General features: G+C 41.4%; 1 protein-coding gene across 2 annotated transcripts in view; it reads left to right on the top strand.

The window, feature by feature from the left end:
- The window catches only part of EPB41L4A (erythrocyte membrane protein band 4.1 like 4A), a 286,001-nt gene that overhangs the window by 151,826 nt on the left and 109,811 nt on the right, over window positions 1-24,364 (top strand). For both annotated transcript variants that reach the window (XM_040421621.1, XM_040421620.1), the window contains 2 exons: window positions 1,765-1,885; window positions 12,711-12,798. In XM_040421621.1, the coding sequence (XP_040277555.1) occupies window positions 1,765-1,885; window positions 12,711-12,798 (209 nt within the window). The remainder of the gene's footprint in view (window positions 1-1,764; window positions 1,886-12,710; window positions 12,799-24,364) is intronic.

Here is a 24,364-nt window from a genome sequence, read left to right as displayed (position 1 = left end):
TATATTTTGTGAATGTTATGATGATATATGTAAGTGATTACAATATTAGAGCAAAATGACAGAATGCTCTAGAACCTTGGTGTGCCACCTCTAGCCTGGATACAAGATGAGATACGGTTGGGCATGGAGGCATACAGGTTCTGTATGGTATCCTGTGCCACATTTGCCCACAGATGTTGCAGCTAGGCCTGTAGATCCTGCACACTTGTAGGATGCTGAAGCTGGTGTCCCAGCTGGTCCCATAAATGCTCGATTGGTTATAAATCTGGTGACTGGGCAAGCCAAGGAGGTTTTGCAATCTGGCAGAGACCTTCCTGGGAAACCCTTGCTGTGTATGTGCATTATCCTGCTGAAAAATGCCTGTTGGAAGTTGTGCCATGAGAGGAACACGTGGCCGTGGAATGTCTTGTACATTTCGCTGAGCTGTTAGTGTCCCTCATATTACTACTATGGGAGACCAACTGTCATATGCGATGGCTCCCCAGATTATCACACCAGCAGTTGGGGCAGAGTGTTGCTCCTCACCACAAGGCCTCTATGCTTGAGCTTGACTGTTGTCGGATACCAACAGAACCTGGATTTGTCTCTAAAGATCATACAGTTCCAGTTTGTTCAGTTCGTTGCAGTCCAGGTTTCTCATTCATGACATCACTGCAAAAGGAGGAGATGGTGGCTGGCCGTCAATGGCTGGACACTGTGACGCTAAGTTTCTTTAAGTGCTGGAAATGGTCTGGCTGGAAAAAGGGATCTGTAATGATGGTGTCTGGATGGTAGACCACAAAATTGTGGGATCAAACGATCCTCTCTACCGGTGGGCTGTAAAGAGCCTGTTAACTGTGTGTGTGTGCCCTCACGTAACACTGCTCTCAACACCTCCTAAGGATGCACACGAACATTTTTTTTTTCTGTATATCCGTTTTTTTACAGGTCCGTATGCGGAACCATTCATTTCAATGGGTCTGCAAAAAAAACAGAAATGACTCTGTGTGCGTTCCGTTTCTGTATGTCCGCATGTCCGTTCCGCAAAAAAAAATAGAACATGTCCTATTCGGACAAGAACAGACATTGGTCGTGTGCATGAGCCCTAACAGATAGGTCAGAATGGCCTAGATGGCGGGAAGTTCATCAAAATGACCATCCTGTTTCTCTCAGTCCAATGATGCATCAAAGTCTGTCAACTGGGCACAATGTTTTCTAGTGCTTCATAGAGTGCACCTGAAATGTAATTGAATACTGCACGTGTGATTCCACCCTGAAGTTGCTCTATTCTCATGTTCATATGTTACAAACTGTCAGCACATCAAATGTCCCAACTTTATAATATATTGTGAAAGCAGCCACAGCATGTACAGTACAGGGGAGCAGGGAGGGTTTGTTCACACAGGGGGAGTCAGTACTTTTATATGCCGATTTGAGTCTGTGTTGCGCTGGCGTCAGATGCAGCGCAGTTATTAGGGGGTACATGCCTCTGACATATTGTAACATTAGTGCATAACTCCTTTGATTATGGCTAACTAGAATGTATTTTCACCTGCTCAATGAGCTCGTGGCTCTGCATGCTATTCTGTGTATGCCTTTTTCCACATTGGAGTTCCAGGATTCAAATTTAAAAATGTAAATTCCACCCAAACTTAAGATAACACATCATGTCATTTGATGCCTTATATAATCTTTGGTTATATAAAATTGGTTTATCTCTAAAAGAAACAAAATAATTTTTTTGTATAATCTTTATAAATGAACGACTCCTTCTCCCTTTTGCAGCTGAGCTCGGTGACTACGATCCATACAAGAACCTTGCTGGTTACGTGTCAGAATATCGCTTTGTGCCTGACCAGAAGGAGGAGCTAGAAGAAGCCATTGAACGTATACATAAGACACTAATGTAAGCATGCCATTGTGTGTCATTTCTATTACTAGTGTCCAGTAAGTTGTTATATATGCCTTCTTTGTTGAGTCATAGTCTTCCAGGAGGTTTCTCCTTCTTGACAAGTGATGACTTCCTTGTAACCTTGGCACCCGGACCTGAATGTAGCCCTTGGAACAGATCTCACAAGTTGACTTTTTGGATTTATTGGCTTTGACAAGAATGTGTATAAAACGTGCTAATGTGTTGACAAAGTTTTATTGGGAGTAAAGGTGACTGCCCCCAAACTTGGTAGATGTAATGGAGACACCATTTGTTTTGGGTTGGAATTTAGTACAATTCTGTGCCACTTGTCACAGCCGTTGTGACTCTTATGGTCAGTAGAGCATTATGGGGAAGGGGGGTATTTCTAAAAAAATTTCAGGACCTGCAGAAATCACTTTTAGAGCTGGTCAGAAACAGTAGTACTAAATAATATAGATATACTTGAGAACATTTGAATGATTATCACTAGTATAAATGGTAAATGATGATAAATCTTTCTGCCCTACACCAAGCATTTGCAATGCCCTCTTTTGGGAAAGTGGAGAGGGTGATGTAAAAATGCCATCTGAGCAAAAAATATTTGTGTAAATGACGTTTAAAAAGTCACAAACCAGGGTTTGGGACTTATGGCCCACAAGTGGGACAGTATGGTACAATTTTGGCGCATCTAGGTTTAGAGAGATTATCTCTGCCTAGCTTTAAAAGGGAGAGTTTCTAAACAGAAATGGGTCACTTTGCGGAAAGGGGCAGCCTAAGATGTGCTATTTTGCACAAAAAATATGACATAATTCTGGCGTAAAATTCTGTCTCAAGCTAAGCCAACCAATAGTTGGAATTAAAGAGGACCCAACGCCACTCCTGACATGCCTCTTTTAATAGCCACATGCATTCCCCATGTAATAATTCTGGAGCATCTATTCTTATGGCTCTATATTGTGCCATCCCTGTATTATTTCTAATAGAAGTTATAAATGAATTGCTATTAGCCTTCAGTAAGGGTACAGAGGGGAGGTAACCAGTTGGGGGGGGGGTGTACCTGCACAGTCTGACTCTATCCAATCAGTGCTGCCATTTTCGGCCTGTGCAGGTACCCCCCCCCCCCCCCAAACTGGTTTCCTCCCCTCTGTACCCTTACTGAAGGCTAATAACAAGTCATTCATAAATTCTAGCAGGAATAATAAAGGAATGATAAAATATTGATTTGTTTTCATATGGATCTGTGTATGCAGCGTGCTTGATATTTATTTTGCACGCATGTGATGTAAATAATAAATTGCCCATCATAGTACGTGATGGCAATTGCTTGGCTTTAGTGATACACCGTTGCTCCTAACCCAGGACTGAGCAGATGGCCCCATTCAAGTATATTAGTAAGAGTTGTAGAACTTGCTAGAAAAATCTGAAGGGTTGACTGTGTTACATGTTATTTTGGCACCCTTGTCCTAGGATTTGTGGGGGTCCCATTTCTCCCTTTTAGTCAATACATATCCTAGCTTTGAGCCATCACTTACTGCGACGGGCAACTCTCTATCAATGCAAATAGCTGAACAATATTTCTCCCTTTTAGTATGTTTTATACAACTATCTTTATCCTGCGTCCATCAGGTTTCCCCTTGTACTAGTAACTTGTGTACGTAACTCATTTCGACTTAACATTCGGATGCACGGCTGCTCGTACTTTGCTGGTATGGCTGGCTGAGCGCTACCGTGGTGCTGACTAATCACCATCATTGTTAGGAGTCTACACAGGGAGACCTGGAAGACTGACACAATATCCATTACTGCCTGTAGCTATCTGCTCACCTCGACTTCACCTCTTTCTTTGATGTGTGTTCACCTTGGAGGAGAGCATATCACTGCAGTGAACGCCAGACATTTACTTTTCGTTTTTTATACTTTTTTTATTTATTTTTTTGCTGTGCTTATTTTTATGGAGTTTGTTACCACTTTCTTTTCTTACCATATAAAACCAGTCTGTGTTATTGCATTTTGTGCCCGAGAGGGTTTGTGAAGTTTCATTCTTTCTTCATAACGTTATCACAACTTGGAATAGAACTTTTATTTTTTGCATCTTTATGGCAAAACCAGCACTGTCAGACAAACAGGAATGAATGCAGAAAGAATAAATGGGGTATCTTGAAAGTAAGAAGTATTTTATATGGGGTAATAAAGGGATGCAAATGAGCTCTTAACAAGCTCTGCCTCTAATGCCACCCGATGTAAGGCAGCTATCCTATAAATCAATGTTTGACCCTTTAAACAGGCCTTGAGACATGACTCGGATATTAAGTAAGCCAGCACCTCATCTGCAGACAGCTGTTTCGGGGTGATTGTCCCTCATCAGTGCAGAGCAGAGAGTACTGGCTTAACTGGCTGAGAGGCCTAAGTCAGGGTTTTGGGGGGACTATCTCTCCTTGGGGAGAGAGCGCTTTAATCTTCCCAGAATTCCAGAGGAGCATGTATGGCCTATAAGTCTCCTCACACAGATTGAGGTGTTCTCTCCCCAAGGAGAGACAGTACCCCCCCAAAATATGGGGGAATATACACATTTTAGACCGTGGGGGATGTTGAATTCTTTTTTCTATTTGTGATTTACCCAGCAGAGGATATAATTGCATCTTGAACATTACACCCTGTACAGAATTATTAGGCAAATTAGTATTTTGACCACATCATCCTCTTTATGCATGTTGTCTTACTCCAAGCTGTATAGGCTCGAAAGCCTACTACCAATTAAGCATATTAGGTGATGTGCATCTCTGTAATGAGAAGGGGTGTGGTCTAATGACATCAACACCCTATATCAGGTGTGCATAATTATTAGGCAACTTCCTTTCCTTTGGCAAAATGGGTCAAAAGAAGGACTTGACAGGCTCAGAAATGTCAAAAATAGTGAGATATCTTGCAGAGGGATGCAGCACTCTTAAAATTGCAAAGCTTCTGAAGCGTGATCATCGAACAATCAAGCGTTTCATTCAAAATAGTCAACCGGGTCGCAAGAAGCGTGTGGAAAAACCAAGGCGCAAAATAACTGCCCATGAACTGAGAAAAGTCAAGCGTGCAGCTGCCAAGATGCCACTTGCCACCAGTTTGGCCATATTTCAGAGCTGCAACATCACTGGAGTGCCCAAAAGCACAAGGTGTGCAATACTCAGAGACATGGCCAAGGTAAGAAAGGCTGAAAGACGACCACCACTGAACAAGACACACAAGCTGAAACGTCAAGACTGGGCCAAGAAATATCTCAAGACTGATTTTTCTAAGGTTTTATGGACTGATGAAATGAGAGTGAGTCTTGATGGGCCAGATGGATGGGCCCGTGGCTGGATTGGTAAAGGGCAGAGAGCTCCAGTCCGACTCATACGCCAGCAAGGTGGAGGTGGAGTACTGGTTTGGGCTGGTATCATCAAAGCTGAGCTTGTGGGGCCTTTTCGGGTTGAGGATGGAGTCAAGCTCAACTCCCAGTCCTACTGCCAGTTTCTGGAAGACACCTTCTTCAAGCAGTGGTACAGGAAGAAGTCTGCATCCTTCAAGAAAAACATGATTTTCATGCAGGACAATGCTCCATCACACGTGTCCAAGTACTCCACAGCGTGGCTGGCAAGAAAGGGTATAAAAGAAGAAAATCTAATGACATGGCCTCCTTGTTCACCTGATCTGAACCCCATTGAGAACCTGTGGTCCATCATCAAATGTGAGATTTACAAGGAGGGAAAACAGTACACCTCTCTGAACAGTGTCTGGGAGGCTGTGGTTGCTGCTGCATGCAATGTTGATGGTGAACAGATCAAAACACTGACAGAATCCATGGATGGCAGGCTTTTGAGTGTCCTTGCAAAGAAAGGTGGCTATATTGGTCACTGATTTGTTTTTGTTTTGTTTTTGAATGTCAGAAATGTATATTTGTGAATGTTGAGATGTTATATTGGTTTCACTGGTAAAAATAAATAATTGAAATGGGTATATATTTGTTTTTTGTTAAGTTGCCTAATAATTATGCACAGTAATAGTCACCTGCACACACAGATATCCCCCTAAAATAGCTAAAACTAAAAACAAACTAAGAACTACTTCCAAAAATATTCAGCTTTGATATTAATGAGTTTTTTGGGTTCATTGAGAACATGGTTGTTGTTCAATAATAAAATTAATCCTCAAAAATACAACTTGCCTAATAATTCTGCACTCCCTGTACATATGACTACATTACTTGTGTATCTTACTGAAGTAGTCACTTGTATTGATAAGGTCTTTGTAAATGGTCAGCAGTGAAGTTTTATTGCTCCTTAACACGTGAGAGGTGTCTGGTAGTAGCTTAAAGGGGTTTTTCGAGACTTTTTAACTGATGACCTACCTCTTGGATAGGTCATCAGTATCTGTTCTGTGGGGATCCGACACCTGAGACCCCCACAGATCAGCTGTTTGGGCCAGCTGTGGTTTTCTAGCAACTTGCCAAGCACAGCACCGTACATTGTATAGCGGCTGTGTTTGGTATCACAGCTAAGCCTCATTCACTTCAATGGGACAGAGCTACGTCTAGGCCATGTGACCGATGAACGTGATGTTAATAGCCTGGCTAAGCTGCAAGAAGGCCGTGGCGCTCACAGGAGTGCTGAGGCCTTCTCAAGCAGCTAATCGGGAGGGGGGTGTTCTGGGTGTCGGACCCCCACTGATCCTGGGGATAGGTCATCAGTTAATAAGTCTCCGAAAACCCCTTTAAGACCCTTTTACATGGGGTGAGGATCTGAGGGTAAATGATTGTATGCATGCTAGTCCCAGAGGATTTCCCCATGTAAATGTTTATAGGGAGACAACGGCACTGTCAATCTAAATGATCTGTGTTTGGTACATGTCCCAATTAACCCTTTCTGCCATAGCATTAGAGTATCCCTATTTCCACAGTAAATGGACAGTACAGAGTTGCCTGGATACAATTATTTCAGATTTTATTGATAAATCTGCAACATTTTGGGCTTTTGTGTAGTGCCCTTTGAGAAGCTGATCTGGTGCACTATATGTAATGGTGGATGCATGTAAACGACACTGACCTCCCCAGTGAATGAGTGCGAGACTGCCGGATATAGGCGGGTGCTGCACATAGCTATCTCCAGCAATCCCATAGAGAATAGAGTAGCAGGGAACATGCTTGACCTGCCATTTCATTAGGACAGGAGTACAAGACCTCAGGTCTCAGCCGTTAGATCCCTACCGATCCGTTACTTGTCACCTATCCAGTGTATACAGGATAATATCTAACTACCAAATACCCCTTTAAGCAACTTTGTAGCTACTTTAGATATCTTGTAATGGATGAGTTGTAATATGTTTTCTCATTGTGGGAGATCAGATGATGATTAGTAATAGCTATTCGCTAATCAGGCCATATATCTGAAAGTGCAGTGATGCGCGACCACCAGTTCAAGAGAGTCCTTACCTGAAGTTCTGTCAGATTTTCTCCTGCACAGCCATGCTCCTGTCAATCCGCTATTCAGAAAACTGCAATACAGCCTCATTCCAGCTAACGGAGATGTTTTGCAGCACTTAGCACTGACCAGAAGCTCCTTCGTTCTCAGGACTGTTGGGGTTTGGGCCATCACTTGGTGGGAAAACACATCTAAAATATGAACCTGTAGACACCCTCTGTGTCACCATATGGTAACTCTGTGGCACAGTATTCTTCTATCTGCGCTGCAGTATCCTTGGAAGACAGCAAAACTTGTTAAGTACTTTTATTGAAGAAAATATCATGATGGTAAGCCGAGCTTTGTTTTCCATACAAAACAGGAGGTATACTTTTTCAGCCAAATTTCAAAACATAGGACATCAGACTCTAAAATCTGAGTGAGAATATCTTGTATGCCCTGTGTGACCTGTACAAATTACATGTGTAAGATTCCTCAGGGGTCACATCCTGAAATTCTAATACCGTGTGATACCCTTCTTGATGTGGTAATGCCGGGAGGCTTAGCTCTCTCTAGTGGATTCGGTCTATATTGCTAGGGACTAACACACTTTTTATATACAGCCCCAATTCCAAAAAAGTTGGGACACTGATAAAATATAAATAAATGTAAACAGAATGCAATGATTTGCAAATCTCATAGACCCATATTTTATTCACAATAGATCTGAGAACACATGTCAGATGTTGAAAGTGAGACCTTTTACCATTTCATGAAAAAATTAAAAATAATTTTGAAATTAATGACAGCAACACATCTCAAAAAGTTAGGGCAGTGCCATGTCTACCACTGTGTAGCATGCTCTTTTAACAATAGTCTGTAAATGTCTGGGAAATGAGGAGACTAGAGCTGAAAAGATTACTCTATTTGAATCGAGTAACTCGACACAAAAAAATCAATCCTCAATGCAAATTTTTTGCATCGAGGATTAGTTTGTGTCATCTGACCACAGAGCGTGAGTGAAGAGCCTGATATTACTCACGCTCCGTGGTCCCCCGCTGGCTTGCTCCGCGCTGCACTGTCCTCCTGACACATCGCCAGGACATAGCGCACGTAAGTGCGCACTATGACCTGCCGCTGTGTGACGTCAGGTCCCAGTGCAGCGTGCGGAGAAGATGGACGAGCTGTGGAGCGGCTCCCCTACAGGAGAGGTAAGTATTTTATTTCACTGGCGCTGGGGACATGGCTAGGAGGGGGAGATGGTGGCACTGGGGGAGAATCTGATGGCACTGGGGGGGGGCAACTGATGGCATTGAGGGGGCAGCAGATGGCACTGGGGGGGAGCTGATGGCACAGGGGGGCTGATGAGTTTTTATAAAAGAAAATGTTCTTGTAATTAGTTTTTTGTTATTAGAGTACTCGATTAATTGTTGGATTAATCTGTAGGATACTCGATTTACAAAAATAGTCGATAGCTGCAGCCCTACTGGAGACCAATTTCTGGAGCTTTGGGAGAGGAATGTTGTCCCATTTTTGTCTGGTGTAGAATTCTAGCTGCTCAACAGTCCTGGGTCGTCTTTGCTGGATTTTTCATTTCATGATGCTCCAAATGTTTTCTATTGGTGAAAGGTCTGGGCGGCAGGCTGTCCAGTTCAGCATCCGGACTCCTCTTCTGCGAAGCCTTGCAGTTGTGATGGATGTAGTATGTGGTTTAGGCTACTTTCACACTCGCGTTTTGTGCGGATCCGTTCAGATACTACAACCGTCTGCATCCGTTCAGAACGGATCCAAGCAGCATTTTGGTGTCCGTCTCCGAAGTGGAATGGAGACTGAACGGATGCAAACTGATGCATTCTGAGCGGATCCTTTTCCATTTAGAATGCATTAAAATGCAAACTGATCCGTTCTGGATCGCTTGTGAGAGCCCTAAACGGATATCACAAACGGAAAGCCAAAGCGCTAGTGTGAAAGTAGCCTTAGCTTTGTCTTACTGAAATATCCAACGCCTTTCCTGAGAGAGATGTCTGGAAGGGATCATATGTTCTAAAACCTTTTATATACTGTTCAGCATTGATAGTGCCAAATGTGTAAGCTGCCCATGTCATGGACACTGATGCAATCCCATAGCATTAGAGATCTAAGCTTTTGAACTGTGCACTGATATCAAGCTGAATGGTCCCTCTCCTCTTGTGTCTGCAGGACACAGCATCCATGGTTTCCAAAGAGAATTTCAAATTTTGATTCATCTGACCACAAACAGTTTTCCATTCTGACTCCGCTTTAAGTGAGCTTTGGCCCAGAGAAGACGGCAGTGTTTCTGGATTGTGTTGACATTGTGACTTCTTCTTTGAATAATACAGCTTTAACTTGTATTTGTGGATAGCACAGCGAACTGTGTTCAGACAATGATTTTTGTTCCTGAGCCCATGCAGTGTTTTCCAGTACAGAATCATGTCTGTTTTCTAATGCAATGCCTCCTGAGGGCCATTGATCACTGGCTCTAATATTGACGATTGGCCTTGTCCCTTGTGCACATAGATTTCTCTTGATTATCTGAATCTTTTGATAATTATGTACTGTAGATGGTGTGATATTCAAAGTTTTAGCAATCTTGAGGAACGTTTTTCTAAAATTGTTCCTCAATTTTTAGACAGTTTCTCGCAGATTCGTGAACCTCTACCGATCTATGCTTTTGCGAGACTCTGCTTCTCTAACATGTTCTTTTTTTTACCCAGTCATGTGACTTAGTAGCAAATTGCTCCTCCAGCTATTTTTTATGAGTACCACTTACTTTTCGAGCCTTTTGTTGCCCCATCCCAATTTTTTGAGATGCTTTGCTGCCTGAGTTAATTTTTTTCATAAAATGGTAAAAAGTCTTAATTTCAACATCTGATGTGTGTTCTATGATCTAATATGAATAAAATATGGGTCTATGAGATTTGCAAATCATTGCATTCTGTTTTTATTTACATTTAACACAGTGTCCCAACTTTTTTGGAATTAGGGTTGTAAAAGATATGCAATAAACATATAGAATAAAACCATTCATAAAATATATTATGATGTTTAGTAGGTAAGATTTGGTATGAACTATTATCTTAATTGTAGCTCAGTTTTTTCACTTTCATCTGTTTTTCGGATTAAATGCTCAAATGTGATTTGCAGGACCTCTGGCAATGCAGGAATGCCTCATGGCTAGCATACTAATGGCTCACTTTCACTGACCTTTCACAGTCCAACTTCTCATGGAAAACAAAGTATACTGTTAACGCTTTTAGAGAGTGTATTTTTTAAGCCGGATCAGACTTTCTCCTACACAAAGGATATTGTCGAGCATTAGCATGCTACACAAACATTTGTTAGTAGGGCTGTGTGTTGATTTATAGGTGGAAAGGTTTTCAGAGGTAAAAATAAAGACTTATTAATAAAGTACATGGAAAACTGGCATTTTTGTTCCTAGGTTTAATGGCATAGAGCCCGAAGGTGCCCCTTTTTTTTTGCTGTATGGTCTGAAAATGTGCTTTTCCTTCGTCCTAGTAATGACAATTTGTAGGTCAGGAAAAGGGTGAAGAAGTTAACAAAAAAAAGAATCAGTTGGTCAGGAGTATTACTGTGCCAGCAAATAAATGTAATTTTATGAAAAATGAAGTAATCCCATTTTCCGGCATATTTTCTATATTTCTTGCAATGAGCCATGCAGCTGTCGTCCATCACATGACCACGGACTGGAGTAAAGAATGAAAGTTGCTTTTCAGTGACAACAGCAGAGATCTTGAAAGCCACAAGTTATTAGTACAAAAAGTACAAATATTGTAAAACGATATAACTTATATAACATTGTACAAAAATAGAACAAAAAGATTGGTCAGTTGAAATCCAGTATGCTCAGTCATTAACTCCCCCAACATTAGCCATTGGGGGAGAATTGGGTGGTCGTCATACATTTAGTGGGGTTCTGTCCCCCTCGAGCTTCCTAGTGACAGCTGAACAGGCGCCTCCCTACTCCTGTCTAATGTGGCATTTCTACATTGGAGTGTAGAGGGGAGGCTCCCGTATAGAAGAAATTTTTCTAGGACCGATTAGGAGGGGTTTCTGGGCAAACATAAACTCCCTCTAAGTGCGCCCCTGTAATTTATTTATATATTTCTCTGTTGCCAATAATTGCTTGCCTGATTTTCTTGATTGCTTCTCCTCTCCCTTCACTAATTGAGTTTATTGTGAAAACTCTGATGAGCAAGATAAGCCGTGTACTTACTGTGACCGGGTCCTACTTATGTAAATGTCAGATATATCTACAAATGTACTTTGTGCCTAAGGGTTAATACATCATTCCAATCAACTGCAGTGAAATTTCAGTCATTTGTAAAAATTCCTGATATGTCAACTGTGGTCATAATTCAAGCAAGGTTGCACATTATATTTTGGCACAGCAGTAGATCTTTGGAGGATTTACTCACCATAGTTTCCCATCTCTTGAATTTCCGACTGTTCAGTTAGTCCTAATATTGGTTATTTATTTCTGTATTTGATATACGCAGTTGTGTGATATTATTATGACCACCAGTTAATTACCAGAGTAGCCGCCGTGTGCAGCACTGACAGCATCTAGATGGGCTGGGAGTGACTCAGTAAGGTCCTGGTAGGTTGTCACAGGTATCTGGAACCATGCTGACTACCGTGCATCCCACGCCTGCTGGAGGGTCCTTGGTGGAGGATGCCTAGAGCGAACACAATGATCAAACTGGTCCCACAGATGTTCAGTTAGGTTCAAGTCATGGAAATTAGGGGGCCAGTGTAGAACTTGGAAGTCATGGTCATGCTCTTCCAACCATCATCGGACATTTCTAGCGTTTTGACATGTTGTATTGTCTTGCTGGAAGATCCTATCCACCCCTGGTAAGACAATCAGCATGTATGGTTGTCAATGATGTGCAAGGATGGATTCATACCTCAGTGGGGTGAGAGTGCCTTCCACATGGATGAGTGGACCCACAGAATGCCACGAAAACATTCCTCAGACCATAACGCTGCCACCACCAGCTTGTAATCTTCCAGCAATGGGTGCAGGGTGTTTGTTCTCTGATGTTTCTCTCCTGACATGCTAATGTTCATCCCCTTGATGAAGCAGAATACATGACTCATCGGAGAAGGCAACCCTTTGCCAATCGGCAATTCTGATACTGTTGTGAAAATTTAAGTAGCCACCTAGACCACTGGCACCTACTTCAGCAGTGATGTGATGCACCCTGTGCACCCCTAATCCTAGACCTGGTGCTGCTCAATGCAAACATATACTTTTAAGTTGCTATTTTTTTTTTATGAACTTGCCCATAATTATGTGAACAAAGCCATTTTGTTAACTGTTATTTTTTCTCTTTTTTTTTTTTTTTTTTTAGGGGTCAGGTACCTGCTGTAGCGGAATCAAATTATTTGTCAGTTGCCAAATCCCTTGAAATGTATGGAGTTGACCTTCATCCTGTCTACGTAAGTATGAATTAATTGCAAATAACATGAAAGATGTTTTGCATGCTCACCATGAGGATATCAATAGATTTATGATATTTGCTTGTTTACATTGGTTATTACCTTCACTGCTTTGTAAACATGGATATATACAATGCAGAATATAAAAGCTGATGTATCACTGTCAGTGACTGCCCATCTCTATAATCGCTGAATGCTGCAGTTGAAAGATTGCGGTATCTGGATCTATTAAAGATAACAACATCATTTTTAGGTATTCAGATGCCAGTCTTCTTACACAAGACTGATACCTTCTTGCTTTACATAAGGGGATGGATAATTATATATCTGGCAACAGAATATCTCTCGAGTGACACCCTTTTGAGGACTGATTTAAATAGGATGGGTAACACATTCCATTCCTGATTTCCTGGAGCAACATTCAGGTGAAACTCGAAAAATTAGAATATCGTGCAAAAGTCCATTTATTTCAGTAATGCAAATGAAAAGGAATTACATTAATGCAGCTTAAAATTAGAATTTTGTGAAAAAGTTCAATATTCCAGACTCAAAGTGTCACATTCTAGTCAGCTAATTAATCCATACCCCCTGAGAAAAGGGAACCTCAAAATTGTGACTTTGGGGTTTCATAAGCTGTAAGCCATAATCATCCAAATTATAACAAATAAAGGCTTGAAATATCTCGCTTTGCATGTAATGAGTCTATGTCATATGTTAGTTTCACCTTTTAAGTTGCATAACTGAAATAAATGAACTTTGCACGATATTCTAATTTTTCACCTGTAAGTCCAACTTGATGGACATGAGTCAACCAAAGTAACAATGTAATCGAGAAACTAAAGGGCTTTTTCACAGGCTCAATAAGATCAGCGATTAAAAAATCGGCCATGTTCTGTCTGCTAAAAACCATCAACCATCTGTCTTTAATCGGTTTTGTCCCTGAGTGTTTTCATTTAGTTTTTTCCATCTGCATGGCATCAGTATGTCATCTGTGTTTCACATCTGTCAAAAAAGTGGAAGATTGGCCACCCAGTGTTTAATTGCAATCATTTGCGCAAACAGGCCACACATGGATGGCGTCTGTTTCATATCCATTTTTTCTTGGACCCATTGACTTTAATGGGTGAGTCTAGTGTGAAAATCAAGCTAAAAAAGTGCATGCTGCAATTTTGTATGAACAGAATGATTGTCCATGAAGAAGATCGGACACGTGAATTAGCTCCTTGACTTTAATCAGTAAGTGTTCAGTTCTGTGATCTCCGTTTTACACTCGGACAGTACACAGATGTGAAAATTGCTCGTCCGAATGAGCCCTTATTACAGGGTCATTAATGGCCAAAGGAACTTTGAGGGAGATTTATTGTAGATCCTCCCCTGCGCTGCTGGTATATGCGCCTAATTTATGACGAGGCACATCTCCTTCAGTCCGTGCGCCTAATGTGAAGTCTACACCAGCGCCTGTCTGGCATACAGTAGGTTTCAGTCGTCTTTTTTGGCAGGAAACTGGCGTAAAAGCAAATGAATGTGCCAAGCCCACTGCCGCCACCCTCTCTGTGCTCCCCCTTTTTGGGAAGATGGAGAGGTTGGAGGAGAAACGTTACTTGCGCAAAACTTTTTTCTGCCAGAAAACTGGCGTGGGGGAATGATAAATTCCCCCCTTTGTTTCTGGATTACTTATCTGCATAAAATTCTCATCAATTAGCCAACAGAGAAGCTTGTTGGTCAGCTAATTGGATCTTTTATGTTAGCATAAAAATGAACTTTTGTTGGCAGTTCATCTTCCCATGTAAACGAATGGCTCCACAAGTGTTCCGATTGTTCATGTGGCTATTCATTCGGGCAGTTAAAGGGGTTGTGCAGTGCTATATCCTCAAGATAGGTCATCAGTATCAGATCGGCGAGGGTCCATCTCCCAGCTGATCAGCTGTTTAAAGAGGCCACTGTGCTCATGTGAGCGCCGTGACCTCTTCAATATTTAACTGCACGCCGCCTAACTTGTAGCAGTGGTGCAGGGTAATTACAACTGCTCGCCCCATCTAAGCGAACGGAACGAGCAGTTGTAGTAACACTGCACCACTGCTATAAGTTAGACGGCGTGCAGTTAAACAGTGTGGAGGGCGCAGCTCTCGCACAAGTGCGGCAGCCTCTCTAAACAGTAGATCAGCTAAGGATAGGCCATCAGTATCAAAATCTCAGACAACCCCGTTAAGGTACAAAAAGGGGTTCACTAAAGTGCTGCATGCTATCAGTATAACATACAGCAACAAGATTGCATAAAGGTTTATATACGAGTACCAATGTGATACTTGCCTGTTGGTTGTCCTCTCCCTCTGGGGTGACGCTAGGCCCAAAATGTATTTCTGCTAGGTCTTCATCTTTTCTTATCTTATCAGGCAGTTATTGTGTATCTATCGCATTAAATATGACGCGGTAATTACAATTCAGAGCTTCTACTAAAAAGCAAAAGCCTACAGATAATTCAACCTGAAACTAGTAATCTATTCATACTTTTCCAGGAGTAGTAACAGAAGAATGCGAAGCACAGAGTTCTAAGAAAAGGTTATTACTTTATGGGGAATAATGGTATTTTTTAAACACTCTCAGGAGAGTTGTCACTCAATTATTACTCATTAACAAGGCATTTGCATAAGGCCCATTAAAGGGGTTATCCCATGATTAATGTAAAAAAAACACCATATAGCACACAGCAATCTCTAACAAAGCTAGGACCAGCCCTGTACCTCACATGGATCCAAAGCTGGAGCCATATATTGCTCCCATTGCTGGGTGCAGTTGAAGAATGGAAGTGAGCATGTGCGTCCACCTCAGTGAGGTGGACACTGAAGTTAGAAAAAGAAAAAACAGCAGGTGGCACTATACAGATACATTTTGTTGAGTAAGTGGCTACACGAAATTTTTAATTACATGCCATTATAAAAGTATTCAGATAAAGGTACTGGTTTAAAAACTGTAGAATATTTTATGTGGGACAACCCTTTTAATAATTGCATATTTTGTGGCAACTGAGAGTACACCACATGGTGTGATTGCAACATGGCTTGAGCCACGCAACCATGCAAACTATGGAGGTATTCAATGAACTCATTATAACCAGATTGTTTATTTAGGGATCAACAGTGGGCCATTAACAGTGAACAGTCTGTTTCTTATGAGTTCATTAAATACGGCCGTGGCTTGCTTGGCCATGCAGTTCAAGCCGCACTGTTAACGCTTCTCCTGGCTGTGCCATGTGGCCATGGTTGAAGACAGGGTAATTGGTGAAAATTGCTCCTAATTTGTCAAAAAAATTTCCACATCTTAATAAATCTGGTAAATTTGGCATTTTTTGATTGAATACCTCTTTACACCTTTTATGACCAGTTATACATGTGTCTTGTGCCTGTTTCAGACTGTTGTTAGGAGTTCCGGCAGGCTGTTCCAGCAAGGAACAGCCTTCCGGATTTCTCTGCATTCCAGCATTGCCGGAAGCAAGCGCATTGCTGTCCAGCCCCATTCACTATAATGGAATCTCACCGCGATCTGGCTGCAACCAAGCAACTGTGTGCAGCGGTATCTGTCCTGTGCTTCTCGGCATGTTTGCTTGGTTGCGGCCACATTGCCGCAGTTCCCCATCATAATGAAAGGTGTCCGGTAGCTCCTGGCAGTGCCAGATCCAGACATCTCCGGATGACTGTTCCCCTGCCGGAGATTAGTAATGCTTGTGTGAAACTAGTCTTACTAAGTTGTGCTTTTTTTAATCCTCTGACTTTGATAAATGAGGCTAAAAGTGGCATGAAACGTGGCACAAATAATGTAACTTTTTAAAGGTGAGTTTACATCACTATTTAGCTTTTCGTTCTTCTGATTCGTCAGAAAAACAGAAAAATTGTTATTTTGATCATCAGTCTGCACTAAAAATAACGGATCCATCTCTTTTTGAACATCAGTTTGTGTCACTTCTGTGAGAGATCAGTTATTTTTGATGGGAGAAAAAGTACTGCGGGAAGTGACTCAAACTGATCATAACTGATGATAAAAATAACAGATCGATTTTTTTTTTTCTTTAATTATTCTGTTTTTCTGATCAGAAAAATGGAAAGCTAAAAGGTGATTTGAACTCAGCCTAACCTGAGCAATTTCAGGTGCAAAGAAGGTGCATAAAAGCGAATGGGGCTGAGCTGCTATACCAAGCACAGCCGCTCTACAGTTGTACGGTGCTGTGCCGTGGCGCAGGAGTGCTGGTGCCTTCTCAAAACCGCTGTCCAGTGGGGGTCCTGGGTGTCGGACCCCCACCAGAGAATAGGTCATCAGTATCAAAATCCCAGAAAACTTCTTTAAGCTACCGGCAATGCTGGAATGCAGTGACATCTGACAGACTGTTTCCTGCCAGAACAGTCTTTTGGATACTAAGCACTAGTGTGAAACTTTGTATTGTTTTATACATGATAATGATATAATTGAGTTATGTTTGGTTTTGCTTTTTAGCAGAAGCTCTGAATAGTAATTATGGCAATAATTATGTCTTCACCTTGTATAAAAGAGATACAAAATGGAGTAGTTATAAATGCTTGCATGTTTCCTAGAATACACAGTTTTTGGCATGTAAAACACAATGGCCCACTTTTATTACTCCGATTGCACCTTTATTTGTGCAAAGTTTCATGCCAATTTTAGCCTCATTTATAAAAAAAAACCTTAGAGGATTAAAGAAAGCACATCGGCTGTGTTTCAGCCACAACGTGTGGTAACAGTCTGGATTGCCTCAAACTGTACAATTATTAATAATTGTGAGCCGTATGCAAATGCAGATACTTTATTAGTGAGTAACTGTAGCTCTCCTGACATATGTCATTTAGGAAATACCGGTATTCGTCATGAAGTAACTCGGTATTGTGCGATTCCTCGGTTATTTACTCCTGGAAATGTATGAAGAGATGACTTGTTATTACCAGATTTCTCAGCAGTAGGTTATGTCTGCAGTGTTTGGACAGAGTGCACAAGAATGCTGCTCACTGGGTGATTATACCATTGGATTTATTCTGAATACAGTATGGAGTGCTACTCTATTTTTGCTATAAGAGGCTTTAGTCCAGCTTTTGGGGCCTGCTCTGCTCCACAATCCCCTTGTTTCTATATGGGCAAAAAACTATACAATGCAACAGCGCTCTGCAAACCAAATAAAGTACAGTAATGCCAAAATAATAGAAAGTATTCTGGTGCAAATGCTACGCTAATAAATTTGAGATGCTTGGCAAATCATTTTGTACAAAATGATCAAGGCGATCTCAGTAAGACGGGAACCTAACACTAAATACCACATTAACTGGTGCCATACTGGCCTCCATTACATTCAGGGAATGCAGGCTCCACATGCATGCCGAGCCCACATTATATTATGCCTCTTATGGTGCCATAATGGCCTCCATTATATTCTGGGGATGCATGCTGAACCCACACTATATAATAACTCTTTGGTGCCGGCCTCCATTTTGTTCAAGGAATGCAGGTTCCACTAGCATGCTGAGCCCACTCTGTATTCCACCTTACCTGGTGCCAAATGGCCTCCAATACATACAGGGAGAGTAGGCTACAGCTATATAGCTATACTAATTAAAATCAGCCTACAGTGCAGACAGGTTTCTATATAGTTTGCACAGACCGGCCAGATTTATAGACATTGTCTAAGAGTCCATTCAGACGTCCGCAAATCGGGTCTGCATCTGTTCCGCAATTTTGTGGAACAGGTCCGGACCCATTCATTTTCAATGGGGCCCCGAAAGATGCGGACAGTGTGCTGTCTGCATCTGCACTTCCGTTCCTTGGCCCTGAAAAAAAATAGAACGCAGCTGCAGACAAGAAAAGGCATTTCTATAATAGTGCTGGCTATGTGCGGTCCGCAAAATGCAGAACGCACATATCCGTTGTCCGTGTTTTGTTGATTGCAAAACAGTTGCAGATGTCTGAATGGACCCTTAAAGTAAGACAGTGTAAACTTAGGCTAGATAGTCTTAAACTGCATCAGATTTATCACAATGCTGATGCTGGATAATTAATATGTTGCATCTTTGCGACTGTGTAGTCTAAATTGGCTTTGAAGCCATGGTATCTTCTTCTAAGCCACACCTTCTGTTGGACAAGGCATAAATGAGTTAAAAAAATGTCTAAAACAAAAAAATACAGTGCAAAGCATGTACATGTCGTATTTTCAACAGTAAATCTGCACCAGTGTTTAGAACACCCCCATTAATTATGTGAATGGTAACAACCAGTTGTCAATTTTTCATACATTTCCAGGAAGAATGACCGAGGACTGGCACAATGTAGGGGTGTAAGAAAAGGTTCTCTAGAGTTTTATAAAACGGACACGAGAGAGGTGATGGGTCCAGTAGAAAAGATCTAGAGGCAGAAAGATCAGTGCCATAGAGCACAAACTGTACTTTACAGGTTGACATTATGATTCTTGACAGAATAAAAGGAAAATGATTTACAGTTTTAATATCTTAAAGCATGACATACTATTTACATTCAGATGAGCTTCATTCTTTACTGTAACTCAGGACTTGTGTAATATTTCTCAATATGAAATCCTCCAGCTCTTAAAGGGATAAAAGAAGCAGAAATCAGTTTAATATTTTGTTATCCATAGCCTACCATAAAGGTACGTTGTAGCTGGTTAGATATAGTGACTTTTGAGGCAAATTAAGACATTTTAATTCACTCTTTAATCGTTTCCCAGACAAGGAAGAACTTGCTTGCAGGTTGGCATTCAGAAACCATGAATGTATGTCATATGTCCTTGCTGTTGATGTCTTGTTTTCAGGCTGTGTAGCAGCTAGAGCTTATTTTAAAGCTTACGATCTAAGTTTTAAAACAAGACCAGGATCACAGCGCTAGCCCTGATACATTGGGAGTTATAGTGCTTAGAAATAGGTCCCATTCAGGTCTTACATATACATGCAGCTCTGGCTCCCAACCCAATTTCTAAAGGCTGTATCTAGATATGATATGCGCTGATAAAGCAGCCCTTCTCACCTTCAGCTACCTGAGATGTCGGCCAGCCAGGAGTAGGGGGCATTGGGGGGCTGACAGGCTGCAGGAGGAGGGAACACACAGAAAACCTTCTATCTCCTTGTGTAATTGTACATGTTCCAAGGGATAGGGTAATATGGATTTCTGTGCATGTTATCAATCCCCCATCAATCAAAGCATACTTGTTCCCCATCACATATGGGGGTCTTTTTTTTATTTTTATGTAAAGCACTTACTGATTGAATCAGCCCCCCCCCCCCCCCCCATGCCTAATTCGGCCATTTCCAGATGTTTACCGACATCCGGATCACAGCGCTAAGTAGTTTGCACCAAACACAACACAAACATACATTTGTCAATAGGGTTTACAATTTAAGCTAGATTTACACGACCTGAATATCGAGCCGATTATTGGGAACTGACTTTCCTATGAATGCTTGTTCCTGATAATCTAAAGGTGCCACAGATCACCCGATGAATGAGCGAAACCACTCGTTCATCTGGTCAAGTGATCGTAGATGCAGACACCTCAATCATTGTTCCTGGGCAGCAGATCGTGCTGTCTAAACAGCCTCTGCTGCCCAGGAGGAATGATTTTGTATGGGAACGAGCAATAGCGATAGCTCATGCTCATACTGTGGACGTGTTACATGCAGCGATTCACCTCTACTTAACGAGCAGTCGACTGTCAGGAAGGAACACTTCCTTCCTGACAATTGGCTGCTCCTTGACCTGTGTAAAGGCCTCTCGTGTCCATACCCGATTTATATAGTAAAATATGCAGATTGCTTCTTTAGCAATACCAGTTACATGCTGCAGTAATAGCGATAACAATTATCAATAGAGAGAAATATCTAATATATTTCTGACAGATGGGAAAATACATTTTTACTCATTGACAGTTGCCATGAATAACTGTTTTCAATTACTTAGTTAAAAAAACTAAGAAAACGAAAAGTGTAATACAGGGGCTTTTTTTTCTGCTCATATTTGGAATGCAACACCCGTACCTCCCGCGGTTCATCAGGACCAGAATTAATGGCGCTCAAACTCATTTTCTGATGAGTAATAAAGCCCCCATATTACTCCCGTCTGAAAGCAGCCTTAGTTAATTCATTATATGAGGTTCAGGGATTTATCATTGTTAGGATTAGAGTATGTATAGTGGTTTTAGAAATTTATATACTACGTAATTCCCAATACTTGCATGCAAACTTTGCATTTCTTTAACACATTCAGCATTGAGTGTAGACATGTGTGGTATGTGTGAACTCCTCACATCTTGCAGTTCTTTTGAAGACCATATTTTATTTAGCATAAGGACTCCACTAGGGTACTCACTTTAGTCGCAAATTTGACTTTTCATCCAATGATTGATACAACTACCGTTAGCTGCAAAGGTGCATAAAGTTGGTTGTGCGTATTAATTATTAGGTTATAAAGTTTTGTGCTCTCAGAAAACTGCATTTGTGGATCACTTCTAAATAATTCATGACCTCTGTTTCAGTGTTTTCAAGAGCACATGCTCTTGTTGACATATATGCCTGTGGTATGTATGATATTTTCACACCTTAATGTATTACATTTATGTTGTTTTCATGTGTAAACTCTTGCTCGAATGTGAATTTCCGTGCAAATGTTTGTTTTGATGATTTTTTTTTATAATTCGTGTTTGTCACAAAGTTACATTAAGGTGGACATGATTGTCAACAGTCCATCAAGACACCTGCAATCATCAGGTCATCTGCTTTCAGGAAATAGGTTTTGGGAGTGCACTTGCTTTTTAAGGAGTGTAATCCCTGTTTTTTTCAAACCCTTTAAAAACCCAAATTTTGTTCTTTCCAGTTCAGGAGACTTTGTGAAGATATGTATGTGCATGTATGTTGTATGTATGAATTCTGCACATGTTTTATTTATCAAATTTGATTTTTTAGGAAGTGTGGTGTCACAAACCAGCGGGTGTGAACCCACTGTGCCACGTGTCCTACCTCCTCTAAGGGCGTGAAGTGAGTGAACCCCTCGATTCTTCATAGTACCCCTGATGGTGGGAATAGACTTTCCCAAGGGGAACACCAGGTCGCTACCTCTTGAGGAGGATAGGCACACGAGGCAGCTGGTCCAGGCAGACCAGGCGGTACCAGGGAAAGGTACCAGAAGTACAGGCGTAGTCAGGCAGGTGGATTCATTACCAGGAGCAACAGTGCAGGACCGAAGGATAAGGCAGAGGCGTAGTCAGACAGGTGGCACAGGTACAGATCAGGCAATCCGGATCAGCAACAGGAGAGTAAAGGCAAGCAGGCAAGGATATATATGTGCAGGAGGGCTAGGATTGGTCAGCTAGGTCACATGACCTAACCCATAAAGCCCAGAAAGTGACACGTGTCGGTCCTTAAGGAAGTGCTACAAGAAACTAGCAGCAAGCATGCTGTTGCCAGGGCTGAGAGGAAACTGTGGAGTGGATCCCAGAACAACAGCACCTACACAGACAGAGCCCAGGACTGTGGCGGTGAATGGGAAGCACTGGCCACAGATCACAGCTGAGCACGGCGCCCGGGAACGCAGTGGTAAGCAGAGGAACAGCGGAGCACAGCAGCCGCTGTTACATGGTGTATATAACTTTGATGCAAAATTGCATAATGGTGTCTGTACAAAGTGCTGAATGGCATGTTGACATGTTACCTTCAGAAAATACATGGATATGGGGGGGTTAGTATGTTTTTTTTTATTTCATAATGTAGGATTTATTTGTACTTGTCAAGCCTGTGAAAATTGTGGCTAACAGAAGTGCAAGATGTTTAAACACCCCTGGCATTGAAAGGGTTAAACCAGTGACATTAGCTACAATACATTTGGAAAGTCTTTAGACATTTTAACTTTTTCCACATTTTGTTATGTTAAGTTTTTCCTCTTCATTCTGCTCTCAATGCACCATAATGAGAAACTAAAAACAGAATGTTGCTTTGACTTAAGTATTCAAATCTTTTACTCCGGACTTAATCTAAGCACCTTTGGCATCGATTACAGCCTCCAGTCTTCTTAGATATGATGCCACAAGGTTTGCACACCTAAAATTGGGGATTTCCTGCCATTTTTGTCTGCAGATGCTCTCAAGGATGAGGTCCATTGGTGGACAGCAATTTTCAAGTCTATCCAGAGATTTTCGATTGGGTTCAAGTTCCAGTTCCAGCTGGGCCACCTAAAGACATTCACAGAGTTGTCATCAAGCCATTCCTGTGTTGTCTTGACTATGTGCTTAAAGTCATTGTCTTGTTAGAAGGTGAACATTTGGCCCATTTTGAGGTTCAGTTCACTCTTAATCAGGTTTTCATTAAGACTATATCTGTACTTTGCTCCTTTCAGCTTTCCCTCAACCATGACCAGTGTCCCTGTCGCTCAGCCACTGAAAAACATTCCCACAGCATGATGCTGCCACTACCATGCTTCACTGTTGCAGTGCCTGGTTCCTCCAGACATGCTTTGAGTTGAGGCCAAATAGTTCAGTCTTGCTTTCATTAGACCAGAGAATCTTGTTTCTCACAGTATAAGAGTCCTTTAACCCCTTAAGGACCGGGCTCATTTTCACCTTAAGGACCAGGCCATTTTTTGCAAATCTGACCGGTGTCACTTTAAGTGCTCATAACTTTAAAACGCTTTGACTTATCCAGGCCATTCTGAGATTGTTTTTTCGTCACATATTGTACTTCATGACACTGGTAAAATGAAGTCAAAAAAATTATTTTTTTTGCACAAAAAAATACCTAATTTACCAAAAATTTGAAAAAAATTAGCAAATTTCAAAGTTTCAGTTTCTCTACTTCTGTAATACATAGTAATACCCCAAAAAATTGTGATGACTTTACATTCCCCATATGTCTACTTCATGTTTGAATTGTTTTGGGAATTATATTTTATTTTTTGGGGATGTTATAAGGCTTAGAAGTTTAGAAGCAAATCTTGAAATTTTTCAGAAATTTACAAAAACTCAATTTTTAGCGACCAGTTCAGGTCTGAAGTCACTTTGCGAGGCTTACATAATAGAAACCACCCAAAAATGACCCCATCTAAGAAACTACACCCCTCAAGGTATTCAAAACTGATTTTGCATACATTGTTAACCCTTTAGGTGTTGCACAAGAGTTATTGGCAAATGGGGAGGAAATTTGAGAATTTCATATTTTTGTCAAATTTTTCATTTTAACCCATTTTTTCCACTAACAAAGCAAGGGTTAACAGCCAAACAAGATTGTATCTTTATTGCCCTGACTCTGCCGTTTACAGAAACACCCAATATGTGGCCGTAAACTACTGTACGGCCACACAGCGGGGCGTAGAGTGAAAGGTGCACCATATGGTTTTTGGAAGGCTGATTTTTATGGACTGGTTTTTTGACACCATGTCCCATTTGAAGCCCCCTGATGCACCCCAAGAGGAGAAACTCCCTAAAAGTGACCCCATCTAAGAAACTACACCCCTCAAGGTATTCAAAACTGATTTTACATACGTCGTTAACCCTTTAGGTGTTGCACAAGAGTTATTG

This window comes from Bufo bufo, chromosome 2 (genome assembly GCF_905171765.1).
Source record: "Bufo bufo chromosome 2, aBufBuf1.1, whole genome shotgun sequence".
NCBI classification, from domain to species: Eukaryota; Metazoa; Chordata; class Amphibia; order Anura; family Bufonidae; genus Bufo; species Bufo bufo.
Note: the sequence above shows the minus strand (reverse complement) of the source record. Positions and strands in the feature narration are given on the sequence as shown.